The 12,749-nt window shown below is 41.8% G+C and overlaps 1 protein-coding gene across 1 annotated transcript in view; it reads left to right on the forward strand.

Annotated features, from left to right (window-relative positions):
- The window catches only part of CCDC63 (coiled-coil domain containing 63), a 133,991-nt gene that overhangs the window by 114,591 nt on the left and 6,651 nt on the right, over positions 1 to 12,749 (forward strand). The window contains exons 9-10 of the mRNA XM_033956196.1: positions 1,466 to 1,658; positions 11,300 to 11,509. Coding sequence (XP_033812087.1) covers positions 1,466 to 1,658; positions 11,300 to 11,509 — 403 coding nt within the window. The remainder of the gene's footprint in view (positions 1 to 1,465; positions 1,659 to 11,299; positions 11,510 to 12,749) is intronic.

A 12,749-nucleotide genomic window follows, 5' to 3' on the forward strand; every position in this document is an offset into this window, starting at 1 on the left:
ACAGAGGGGGAGAAGGACGCTGAAAGGACATGGGGAAGACGGGGGGGGGGAGAAGGATGCTGAAAGGACATGGGGAAGACGGGGGGGAGAAGGACACTGAAAGGACATGGGGAAGACAGAGGGGGAGAAGGACTCTGAAAAGACGTGGGGAAGACAGAGGGGGAGAAGGACACTGAAAGCTCATGTGGAAGACAGAGGGAGGAGAAGGACGCTGACAGGACATGGGGAAGATGGGGGAGGAGAAGGCGCTGAAAGGAAATGGGGAAGAGAGAGTGGGGAGAAGATTCTGGCAGGGAAGAAGACAGAGATGCCAGACTATGGGGGGAGCGAAGGGAAGAAGATGGGTGCCAGACCAATTTGGAAGGGGGGAGAAAGGGAGAGGCACAGTAACAGAGCAAATGGAAGACGCAGAGAGAAGAGAGGTAGTGGATGGAAGGGATTGAATGAGAACATGAGGAAAGCAGAAACCAGGCAACAAAGGTAGGAAAAAAATTCTATTTCTTTTTTTTTTTTTTTTTTTTGCTTCAGGATAAAGTAGTATATTAGTTGTGTTGATAAAAATTTATAAACATTAGAGGCTCTGGTAGAAACCCGTTTACAAAGTATGTATTCTTCCCAATTAATATTTCCAAATTAATAAAGGCTTTTTGCTTATTTGTAAATGGGTTTCTACCAGAGCCTTTAATTCAGTAGCATAATTAAATGAAATAACTATTTCTGAAGTTTATAGGGATGGGTGGGGCCGGAGGGGATTCCTCGCGGGGACGGGTGGGGACAGAGGGGATTCCTCATGGGGACGGATGGGGATGGAGGGATTCCTCGCGGGGACGGGTGGGATTCCTCACATGGATGGGTGGGGACGGGTTAAACTTTGGCGGGGACGGGTGGGATTTCTGTCCCCGCGCAACTCTCTACTCACTAAACTGTATTTCAGCTAGCAAAAATTCAAAGGTGTAAAACTAGGTGTGAAGAAAGTGTGTGTATGTGTGTGTGTGTGTGTGGGGGGGAGTGCTCAGCCTACCAGGTAAAGAACAGTGCACTCTGGGTGCTTGTCTTAAAGCACTACATTCTGTTTACAGGAAACCCGCTCACATGACTAAGGAGACAGAACAATGCCCAAACTCAACTTTGGACATCATATCGAAAATGGCTCTCCACATCTTTGTTCTCTGAAAAGACCAAGTTGTGCTTTGATTAGTGGAATTTAAATGTGTAATAATAATAACAACAGTATTATGTGCCTGATAACAATAATAATAATTTCCAAGGTTTGCTTGTTTATTTTATTCCCTCCCCCAATTTTCTTTTGTTTTAACACCTCCTATCTACCCTAAATACCATGGTGTTGTTACAAGTAAGCAGAACTGGACAGAATTTCCACTAAGACCTTCAGCATTGCAATAACAGCAATCACCTCCCCTGTTTTTCTTGCTTAATGTGGGAATTAATATTTTTTTGTTACTAGGAGAAACTGCTGCATACTGTTGAAGAAATTGAACTTTCTGAGAAGTCATATAAGGAGATCAGCAAGCTTATGGACCATTTATCGAGTGGTATCAACACCATATTCACAATAATAGATTGTGACGTCTCAAAAATCAAACTGTTGCTCGGAACGAGTGAGGGCATTGCAGACCACAATTTGATGCATTATTTCAGTAAGTATAATTTTTAGTAGTTTCTGCCGTTATAATAAGGATCCCTAAGACACATTGCTAAATATCTGAATTAGCTCAAGAGCTGAAAGGAAGTCTTCTCCAAAGAAGGGTCCTTGAGTGCTAATTTCAAGTCAGCTGAGGAACATTGGGTGTAGCTTCCCTCCAAGAGATTTTGGGGTCCTTATATTTTTTATGCTTGTTGCTTGACGTTCAAAGTTCATGAAGTGTAGCCATAGACTACTGACTTGTTCTTGTCTATGCTCCTGAGAATTTAGAATCTAGTCCTGCTGTTGTGTTCTCTTGTTCTCCTATACATACTACCATATTTGCATGAAATCAAACCAAATTATCACTAACCTCCCCCTCCTTTTATTAAACCACAATAGTCTCAGTTAGGACGCTGATCTTTGACCAGAGGGCCGCCGCGTGAGCAGACTGCTGGGCACAATGGACCACTGGTCTGACCCAGCAATTCTTATGTTCCTATGTTATTAGCGCAGGGAATCACGCTGAATGCTCCTCTCTGCTCCCAACACTCATAGGACAGGGCTGCCCAAGTCCGGTCCTCGAGATCTACTGGCAGGCCAGGTTTTCAGAATATCCACAATGAATATGCATGAGAGAGATTTGCCTGCACTGCCTTCTTGGTATGCAAATCTCTTTTATGCATGTTCATGAAAACCTGGCCTGCCAGTAGCTCTCGAGGACCGGACTTGGGCAGCCCTGCTCATAGGAACTCTATGAGTGTCAGGAGCAGCGCAGAGCATTCAGCGTGGCTCCTTTCGCTAATAACCGCTATCGTGGTTTAGTAAAAGGGGGGGTTAAATGATTTGTGGCATTTACTTTTTGCACATTTTTTATCCATGATTTTAAATTCAGTTGTAGGCTGAAATCACTGTTAACACATTACTTCTTATGGTCGCTAAGCTAAGAAAAAGAAGGGTTTTCCAGATAAAGGACCCTGCTACCTTCTTCAGGTGAAGGTGATGATAATGCAGTAATATATAGGAATTCTTCTGCTATTTTAAAGGCAGCTCTAGTTAATATTAGGTCCACCAGTTAGTAAAAGTGAAAGAATTTCTGATTTAATGCAAAATGAAGGATTAGATTCTCATATGTCTTACTAAGGGGATAGTACTGGATTTCTATGCCCAAATGGCTATTTAACTCTAGGAGTGGCTTGTGAGGGGAAGTGGGGGAGGGGATTAGTGTTCGTGTTTAGATCTTTATTTGCGTTTACTAAAATTTCAGTAACATAATCTCAGGGAATGCAATGTCTTGTGCTAATTCTAGTCCAATATAAAGTGCTCTCGATTGTACATCAAGTTTTATATCATATAGCCCCTGGATGTTTTTGAGATATGTTGGTGTTGTATTGTCCAAGAAGGGAATTAAGATCTGCACAAGATATGAGATTGTCATTGATGAAAGAGAGAAATGTGATACATACCAAGGTCGGGAATTCTATTTCTTCAGTAGTAGGGGTGAAATTTTGGAACTCATTGACAGGTCAGTTACGATTATGTAAACCCAGAATACTTTTAAGAAACTTTTGGAGACAGCAGTTGTCAGTGTATTTATGTGAACAAAAACACAGTAAATATTTCTGTGATACTTTTAAAAACTCAGGAAGACAGGCAAAAATATCTGGAAAAGTTAAGAGAGGCTGGTCTTGTAGTCAGGAAAGCAAAGATGCAAATGGAAGAAAAAATAGCTGGTCTAATACTTGCCAACTGAGTTTTAATGCCAAAAAGTGTAAGGTGATGCATCTTGGTAGCAATAACCCCTGCAAAACATACACCCTGAATGGTGAAAACTTAACAAGAACCATCGCAGAACGAGACCTGGGTGTAATCATATGTGAAGATATGAAAACTGTCAATCAGGTGGAGAAAGCTTCAGTCAAGGCTAGACAAATGCTAGGTTGCATCCGGAGAAGTTTTATCAGCCGTAAGCCTGAAGTCATAATGCTGTTGTACAGGCCGATGGTGAGACCTCATCTGGAGTATTGTGTTTAGTTTTGGAGGCCACATTATTAAAAGGATGTGAAGAGAATGGAATCGGTTCAGCGTATATCCACTAAGATGGTCTCAGGACTTAAGGATCTCCCATATGAAGAACGTCTAAGCAGGCTGCAGTTATATTCTCTCGAAGAACGCAGAGAAAGGGGTGACATGATAGAGACATTCAAATATCTTACGGCCCGTATTGAGGTGGAGGAAGATATCTTCTTCCTTACGGGGCCCACGGCAACCAGAGGGCATCCGCTCAAACTCAAGGGTGGGAGATTTCATGGTGATATCAGGAAATACTTCTTTACCGAAAGAGTGGTTGATCGATGGAATGGTCTTCCACGTCAAGTAGTTGAGGCCAGTAACGCACTCGACTTCAAGGGACGATAGAATAAACATGTAGGTTCGCTCCGGGGAAATGCTTAAAAAGAGGGTTCTTGTTGAGGAAGGGTTCTTGGAGTGGGTTCGCTCCGGGAAATTTTTAGAGGGAGGGTTCTTCGAGTGGTCAGACTTGTTGGGCCGAAGGCCCTTTTCTGCCGTCATACTATATGTTTCTATGTTTCTACAGTAAAAGGGGAGACAAGACTTTTTTAGATATATTAGTGATAAGAAGAAGTGCAAAAGTGGTATTGTGAGACTCAAAGATGAAGGGGAGGAATATGTAGAAGCTGATAAAGAAAAGGCCAAATTGCTTAACAAATATTTCTGTTCTATGTTCACGGTTGAAATGCCGGGAGCAGGACCGCAGAAGATGAACGTGAATAGGGATAAGAACATAAGCAATGCCTCTGCTGGGTCAGACCTGAGGTCCATCTTGCCCAGCAGTCCGCTCACACGGCGGCCCAACAGGTCCAGGACCTGAGTAGTAATCCTCTATTTATACCCTTCTATTCCTTTTTCCAGCAGGAAAATGTCCAATCCTCTCTTAAATCCCAGTACTGTATTCTGCCCTATAACGTCCTCTGGAAGCGCATTCCAAGTGTCCACCACACGTTGGGTAAAGAAGAACTTCCTGGCATTTGTATTGAATCTGTCCCCTTTCAACTTTTCCGAATGCCCTCTTGTTCTTTTATTTTTTGAAAGTTTGAAGAATCTGTCCCTCTCTACTCTCTCTATGCCCCTCATGATCTTATAAGTCTCTATCATATCCCCTCTAAGTCTCCTCTTCTCCAGGGAAAAGAGACCCAGTTTCTCCAATCTCTCAGCGTATGAAAGGTTTTCCATCCCTTTTATCAGACGTGTCGCTCTTCTCTGAACTCTCTCGAGTAACGCCATATCCTTCTTAAGGTATGGCGACCAAAACTGGACGCAGTATTCCAGGTGTGGGCGCACCATCGCCTGATACAGCGGCAGGATAACTTCTTTTGTCCTGGTTGTAATACCCTTCTTGATTATACCTAGCATTCTATTCGCTCTCTTAGCAGCTGCTGCGCACTGTGCCGTCGGCTTCATTGACCTGTCCACCATTATCCCCAAGTCCCTCTCTTGGGTACTCTCATTCAATAACATCCCTCCCATCGTATAGTTGTACCTCGGGTTTCTGCTTCCCACATGCAATACTTTACATTTCTCAACGTTGAACTTCATTTGCCATTTTGTCGCCCATTCCCCTAGTTTGTTCAAGTCTCTTTGCAATTCCTCACAGTCCTCTTTAGTCCGAGCTCCCCTAAATAGTTTGGTGTCATCTGCAAATTTTATTATCTCACACTTCGTCCCTGTTTCTAGATCATTTATGAATATATTAAATAACAGTGGCCCGAGCACCAAGCCCTGCGGAACACCACTCGTGACCCTCCTCCAGTCAGAGTAGTGGCCCTTCAACCCTACCCTTTGTTTCCTACCTGCCAACCAGTTTCTGATCCATCTATGTACGTCTCTGTCCACCCCATGGTTCTTCAGTTTCCGGAGTAATCGTTCATGAGGCACCTTGTCAAAGGCTTTTTGGAAATCAAGGTATATGATGTCTATGGGGTCACCTCTGTCCATCTGTTTGTTAATTCCTTCGAAGAAGTGTAGTAAGTTGGTTAGGCACGATCTCCCCTTGCAGAAACCATGTTGGCTGGTTATCAAAAGTTTGTTTCTTTCCAAGTGATCATCGATGTTTTCTTTTATCAGTGCTTCCGCCATTTTTCCCGGAACCGAGGTCAGACTCACCGGTCTGTAGTTTCCCGGGTCACCTCTTGATCCCTTTTTAAAGATGGGCGTGATGTTGGCCGTCTTCCAATCCTCCGGGATCACGCCTGTTTTCGGGGATAGGTTGCATATTTGCTGCAGTAGTTCTGCTATCTCCTCCTTTAGTTCCTTCAGAACCCTTGGATGGATTCCGTCCGGACCTGGAGATTTGTCAATTTTTAGTTTATCTATCTGCCTGCGCACATCTTCAAGGCTCACTTCCATGAATGTTAATTTTTCTGCTTGATTTCCATTGAAGAATTGCTCAGGTTCCGGTATGTTGGTTGTGTCTTCGTTCGTAAATACAGACAAAAAGAACATGTTCAGTCTTTCCGCGACTTCTTTCTCCTCCTTCACTACTCCCTTCCTGACTCCATCATTCAGCGGTCCCACCTCCTCCCTAGCTGGCTGTTTCCCTTTAACATATCTGAAGAACGGTTTGAAATTTCGAGCCTCCCTGGCTAACCTCTCTTCATACTCTCTTTTGGCTTTTCGAACCACACGGTGACATTGTTTTTGATACTTCCTGTGCTCTATCCAGTTCCCTTCAGTTTTGTCCTTTTTCCATCTCCTGAATGAATTTTTCTTATTACTTATCGCTTCCTTCACTATTTTAGTCATCCATATCGGGTCCTTTATTCGACTCTTTTTGCTCCCCTTTCTGAATCTGGGGATGTACAGATTTTGGAGGAGTAATAGACCCTGATCAATTTTCAGAGGATTGTGTTCGTGAGGAGCGAGCTAAAATAAAAACTTTATTCAATTGTAAAAATGTTCCAATGCTTGCTCAAAATTGTGTCTTGTGAGACCGATGCCGGAACTTGAGGCAGCCATTTTTGATAGCGGATCTGCATGGGCCAGGAGCATAGGAAGATCGATCCTGCCCCGCTTCACCGCTAGACTGCCAGGGCTTTAAAGGTAAGCAGTGGAGGGGTCCAGGAGGCAGGAGGGAGTCAGGGTGGAGGACCTAAAGTTATTCGCAATTTATTAATATTAACGAGAGATTGTACCCCTAACCCCAGTGAATATGGAGACCTGTAATGATAAAAAGATATTTTTGCAAAATAATCTAGCAATATTTTATTAAATGAACCTTCACTATCTGCACCTTATTGTGGACAATAACAGAAATATAACATACCTTACTAATAGCTAAACACTTACACTTTGATTTAGTCATCGACCAAAGGCATTCCAAACATTCAAGTATTCAGGCCCGGATTCTCAAAAAGCTGCTGTAATTTAGTCGCAGGCAGGTGCTTAGATAGCGGCTACTGGTGACTAACTTAAGAGTTTTAATTGGTTCTAAATGGCGTGATAATTGTTCACACCATTAAAAATCAATTAAAACCTAATAAAAATAATTAAGCGATGCAAGGCGGCCTCCGGGTCCAGCGCCTAGCATCTCCTAGGGATGTCAAAGCCCAGAAATGGGCGTGTTTAGGGGAGGCGCCGGGTAACCTAACCACAATTCAGCAAGGATCCTAGATGCCAGAAACGTAGGCCTGTAAAACCCTGGCCTTCAGTTATGGTGCCTAGGGTCCTTGGGGGCCATGATTCTAGAAGTGGCGCCTGTCAGTGATCGATATGCCCCTTAAATAATTGGTCGAGAAATCTTTCTGGTTTATCTAAATGTCTCCACCACTAGCTTAAACCAGAATACGCTTTAATGTAACAGTCTATATTTGTAGCAAATGACTTTGTTCTTTCAAACATGACATATCATGCGGCGGTTAACGTTGGGAGAAAGCAAGTTGGCGTTCAACTAGAGAACACACCATGCTCTCAGATAAGTGATCATAATTATAGGAAAGTGTTTTAAATGCATTTGAGTCCCACCTCCCTCCTATTAGGGTTAGAGATTGACTATTCATGAGTTAATGGGATGGGAGGCCAAAGAGGCTAAGGGCACGGTGGGCACCTATAAACAAAGAAAACACTTTCTAGCTATTTGGAACCCTTATTTTAACGCTTTATCACCTCCAATGTGCAGCCAAACTTTGAATCAGCTTCGAGCACCCCTGTTATTTGCAGTTGTTTGTTACTTTTCATTCATGCCTCGGCGCTATCTTTAGGGTGGGGGAAGTTAGGGTTGGGATTCTGCCTGGGGTGTGGTGAGAATGGGGAGGGGATGGGGGGGAAGGGGGAGAATGTTCAACTGTATTGAAACTTTGATGACCTGCTACGCTCACTCCTGTTCCGTTTGGACTTGTTTGTATTCTGCTCACATTATACGTTTTTTTTTTTCTGGTTTTATGCCTTTTGGTCATGAATAAAACTGTTTAAATATAAATGCATTTGAGCCGACGAGGAAGTATAGCGGGGATTGCGCTAAAACATTTCTTTGAATTTAGAGTGCTGCTTCTGATGGCTCTATAAATATGCATGATATGTCATGTTTGAAAGAACAAAGTCATTTGTTACAAATATAGGGGTCCTTTTATTAAGGCGCACTAATTGATTTAGCGCATGCTAAATGCCCATAGAAGTTAATGGATGCCTTAGCATTTAATGCGCTTAATAAAAGGACCCCATAGACTGTTACATTAAAGTGGATTTTGGTTTAAACTAGTAGACAGCAGGCATCCATTTTGTAGGCAGTTGCCATGGCAGCCGCCGCTTACAGAATCAGGGCCTCAATGTCTTCTTGAGCTAGTCAGGATAAAGCCTTCGATGCTGTTCAACTCCTTGCGAAAAGGCCTCACGCGGCACTCGGTGCACTCCGTGCAGCGTGAGGCCTTGTTATGTGCAGGTTTGAAGCTTATGCTCTGATATATGCACAACGTAGGCGCAGATTTTTCCTTGGCCTAAAAGTACGCCTAAAAGTTATGACACAAATTTCAAATTTTATTTAAAATTTGATTCTAACGCTTATCAGTACAGTAAAACTTTGCATTGCAAGTAACTTGGTTTGCAAGTGTTTTGCAAGACAAGCAAAACATTTGATTAAATTTTAACTTGATATACAAGCAATGTCTTGCAATTCAAGTACATACAGTATAAACCCATCAGAACTGAGTCGATGGTTCTTCTCGCTCTGATGCTGCAAGAGTATAGTGACTGTTCTAAATGAGCGAGGTCTTGCAATACGAGTACATACAGTATATACGCGTTACATCATCACAACTGAGCCAATGGTTTTTCTCTCTCGGACACTGCAAGAGTGTAGTGACTGTTCTAAACACGCGAGGTCTTGCAATACGAGTACATATAGTATACACGCGTTACATCATCACAACTGAGCCGATGGTTCTTCTCTCTCGGACGCTGCGGGAGTGTAGTGACTGTTCTAAACGAGTAAAGTCGTGCAATACGAGTACATACGGTATACACGCTTCACATCATCACAACTGAGCTGATGGTTCTTTTCTCTCTGACACTGTAGGAGTGTAGTGACTGTTCTAAAGGAGTGAGGTCTTGCAATACAAGTATGTATAGTATTTTGTATTAAAGTTTTTGGGTTGTGGAACAAATCGTCTGAGTTTCCATTATTTCTTAAGGGGAAATTTGTTTTGATATATGAGTGCTTTGGATTACGAGCATGCTTCTGGAACAAATTATGCTCGCAAACCAAGATCTGACTGTATTTCTAAGCATTGTATATCAATAAAAATGTGAGACATCGTTAAATACGTACAATAGACTCATGTAGACATAAATAGACTAATTTAAAAAAAAAAACAACCATAAGGAAGAGGGAGGAACTACAGTATTTATAGTAAAGAGAGACATTTAAGGTTTGAACGAAGCGTAGGGGAATATAAAATAATAACTGGCGCTAAGCATGATTCTACAAGTCGCACATAACTTTTATAGACTCGTGCTTAGCATCGCACTAGTTGGCGCTGGTTTTTTTTAGGCATGATATATAGAATGAGGCCCTAAATAGTGAAATTTTATTCTGCTTGTTTTGAAGAATTTTAGGTGAATGTTGTATATTTTTGTATTGTCGTTTTAATTGAGTATGTATTATGTGAACCACTAAGGTATAAGCAGGGTACAAGTTTTTAAATAAATAAAATAAATGGACAACCTATTCTTTTTACTATTTTAGAGGTTGGGAGTTAATTATATTCAGTTATGTGATTATATGATATTTTGATGAATTGTCAAAGTTTTGCTAAACTTCGTATGCTTTCATTGTGTTATATGATCTGATATGTTGAAGGTTATTGAAGGGAAAAATGATCAACATGGGTAACATTTAAGATGTTTATTGTATTTTATTGATAATCTCTTTTTTTTATTTAAAGTTTTTATTCATTTTCATAATACAACAAGTGTATCATATAAAGTTATACGATCTCATAAAATACACACTTGATTTTCCTTCATGTATCATTGTAATTACCAAAAAAAGGGGGAATTGGCTCGCAATAAGAATTCTTCCAGAAGGGAAAGATTGAAAGGAAAAAGTAAAATAGAAATAGAGTTTAGTAATGTTGGGCAGGTCTATAATGCATAAGCCCTTTATGTACAATGGACATCAGTATGAGCCGTTCGAATGGCACGCAAAGTGAGATTAAGGCTCAGGCAGTAACTTTACTGATGACTAGCATCAACCAGACAGAAGTCTAGATAAAGACTGCCTCATACATCATGTTGTCCTTTATTGCATGTGAAAAAAGCCCAAACATAAATGAATAAATGCCTTTCAACCATTCACTCTTGGGATAGAGCAAATAATCTCCCAAGACGTAAAAAATAAAGTGTCAATGGCTGTAAAGTGCCTGTGCAAAGTTTAAAAACTGTATATCAAAAAGTTAATAAGATGACGCCCTATTCTATTTTACTTTTTCCTTTCAATCTTTCCCTTCTGGAAGAATTCTTATTGCGAGCCAATTCCCCCTTTTTTGGTATTTAGGTTGGACTTTATTGGCTTCTGAGTCCTAAGGGTTTCAGCGGTTTAGCTATCACTGTAAATACAACATATCATTCTAAAGTCATGTATTATAATATCTGAAAAAGTATGTAATACATAATATGTAAAACAATTATTACTAAAGTTGAAAACCCACCCATCCCCTCCCCTCCCATTAAAAAATTGCATACAAATACAACCAAAATATTGATAAATTCATATATATTATGAGATAAATAAAATAATACGCACCCACATCCCCTCTTAACAAATAACTTATTACGGGGAAAATAGTATCATTCATTACAGAAGTCTGTTAATGGTCCCCAGATCTTCTGAAACTTACCAAAATAACCTCTCTGTGTTTAACCCATCTGTATATTTTATTGATAATCTCAATTATTAGTGCTGAAATAGCATTAGTGGTTAAATAACACAATGATAGCCAGTGTTGACAATTTGTTTTTATTATACGAGATCCACCTTGAGTAGGATTCATTCTGGGAAGACAGATACAGAAATCAGTTTATTTAGTTTGATTTTATTGTCTCATTTTTCAAGATAAACAATTCAATATTACAGTCTCTTTTACCCAGATGCTATAGAGCAGAAGACCAGCGACTTACTTCAGATTGAAACCTTCTTGCGTCTTCAGAGCCTGAAAGGACAGGATCCAATTCCCATCATTTCAATCAACCCCTTCTTGGGCGGCTCAGAGGTTGCTAGTGTGGTGCCACCAATCAAAATAACGTCGCCGGTCCTGGCAGAGGAAAGTGACAGTGAGAGTCTGGATGAATCGGGTGAAGGGAAGTATTGAGAGGGTTAAGGCCATTCAAGTGGTTGTGGTGTCCTGAGCCAACTACTGTTTTTGTGTCCAATTGGAAAATCCGGACCCCCCAGGCCCGCCCTAGCCCCGCCCCCACTGCCTACTCTTGTTGAGCAGGGAGGAAGTCCACACACGCGCATGTGCGTGTGGTCATCGCATGGCACCCGCACATGCGCGGACTTCCTCCCTGCCTGACGTGATTTCAGAAGGCTTTTCAAAACCCGGACAAAGTGCCGGGTTTTGAAAAGGCGGCCGGACCCCCCAGACATGTTCTCAAAAGGAGGACGTCTGGTAACCCTACCTAAGACTAATTTTGCTGTATGAATACACAAATATCAGGGCACCCGCACATGCGCGGACTTCCTCCCTGCCCGACGTGATTTCAGAAGGCTTTTCAAAACCCGGACAAAGTGCCGGGTTTTGAAAAGGCGGCCGGACCCCCCAGACATGTTCTCAAAAGGAGGACGTCTGGTAACCCTACCTAAGACTAATTTTGCTGTATGAATACACAAATATCAGGGCCATACGCTGGAAGGTATCTGTGTTTCCTGATCATTTTAATTTTCCAGTTCAGCTCGCTTTGGTCTCTACCACTTCCTCATGTTGGATTTCTTCTAAGTTTTTTTTCTGGGATTTCATTTCCATTTTCTATTTCTTCCCACTCCCAATTATCTTCCCTTAAGAACATAAGAATTTGCCTCCGCTGGGTCAGACCAGAGGTCCATCGCGCCCAGCGGTCCGCTCCCGCGGCGGCCCATCAGGTCCATGACATGTAAAGTGATCTTTTGTCTAGAACCTGTTCTTCCCTAATCCTTTATATCCTTCAAACCCCTTTTCTTTTTTATCTATACCCTTTCTTTCTCTTTTATCTGTAACCTTCAATCCCCTTATCCTTCAGGAATTTATCCAGTCCCTCTTTGAAACCCCATAATGTCGTCTGACCTATTACACCCTCCGGAAGTGCATTCCGGTTCATAGACAACAACGCGGAAGACAAAGGCGCGCACCGACAACTGAGCCCAAGACGGAGGTGCGCGCCGAAGAAAATTACTGTTTTTAGGGGCTCCGACGGGGTTTTTTGTTGGGGAGCACCCCCAGTTTACTTAATACAAATCGCGCTGGCGTTGTGGGGGGTTTGGGGGGTTGTAACCCCCCACATTTTACTCTAAACTTAACTTTTTCCCTAAAAACAGGGAAAAAGTGAAGTTTTCAGTAAAATG

The sequence above is a fragment of the Geotrypetes seraphini genome, chromosome 8 (assembly GCF_902459505.1).
Source record: "Geotrypetes seraphini chromosome 8, aGeoSer1.1, whole genome shotgun sequence".
NCBI lineage: Eukaryota > Metazoa > Chordata > Amphibia > Gymnophiona > Dermophiidae > Geotrypetes > Geotrypetes seraphini.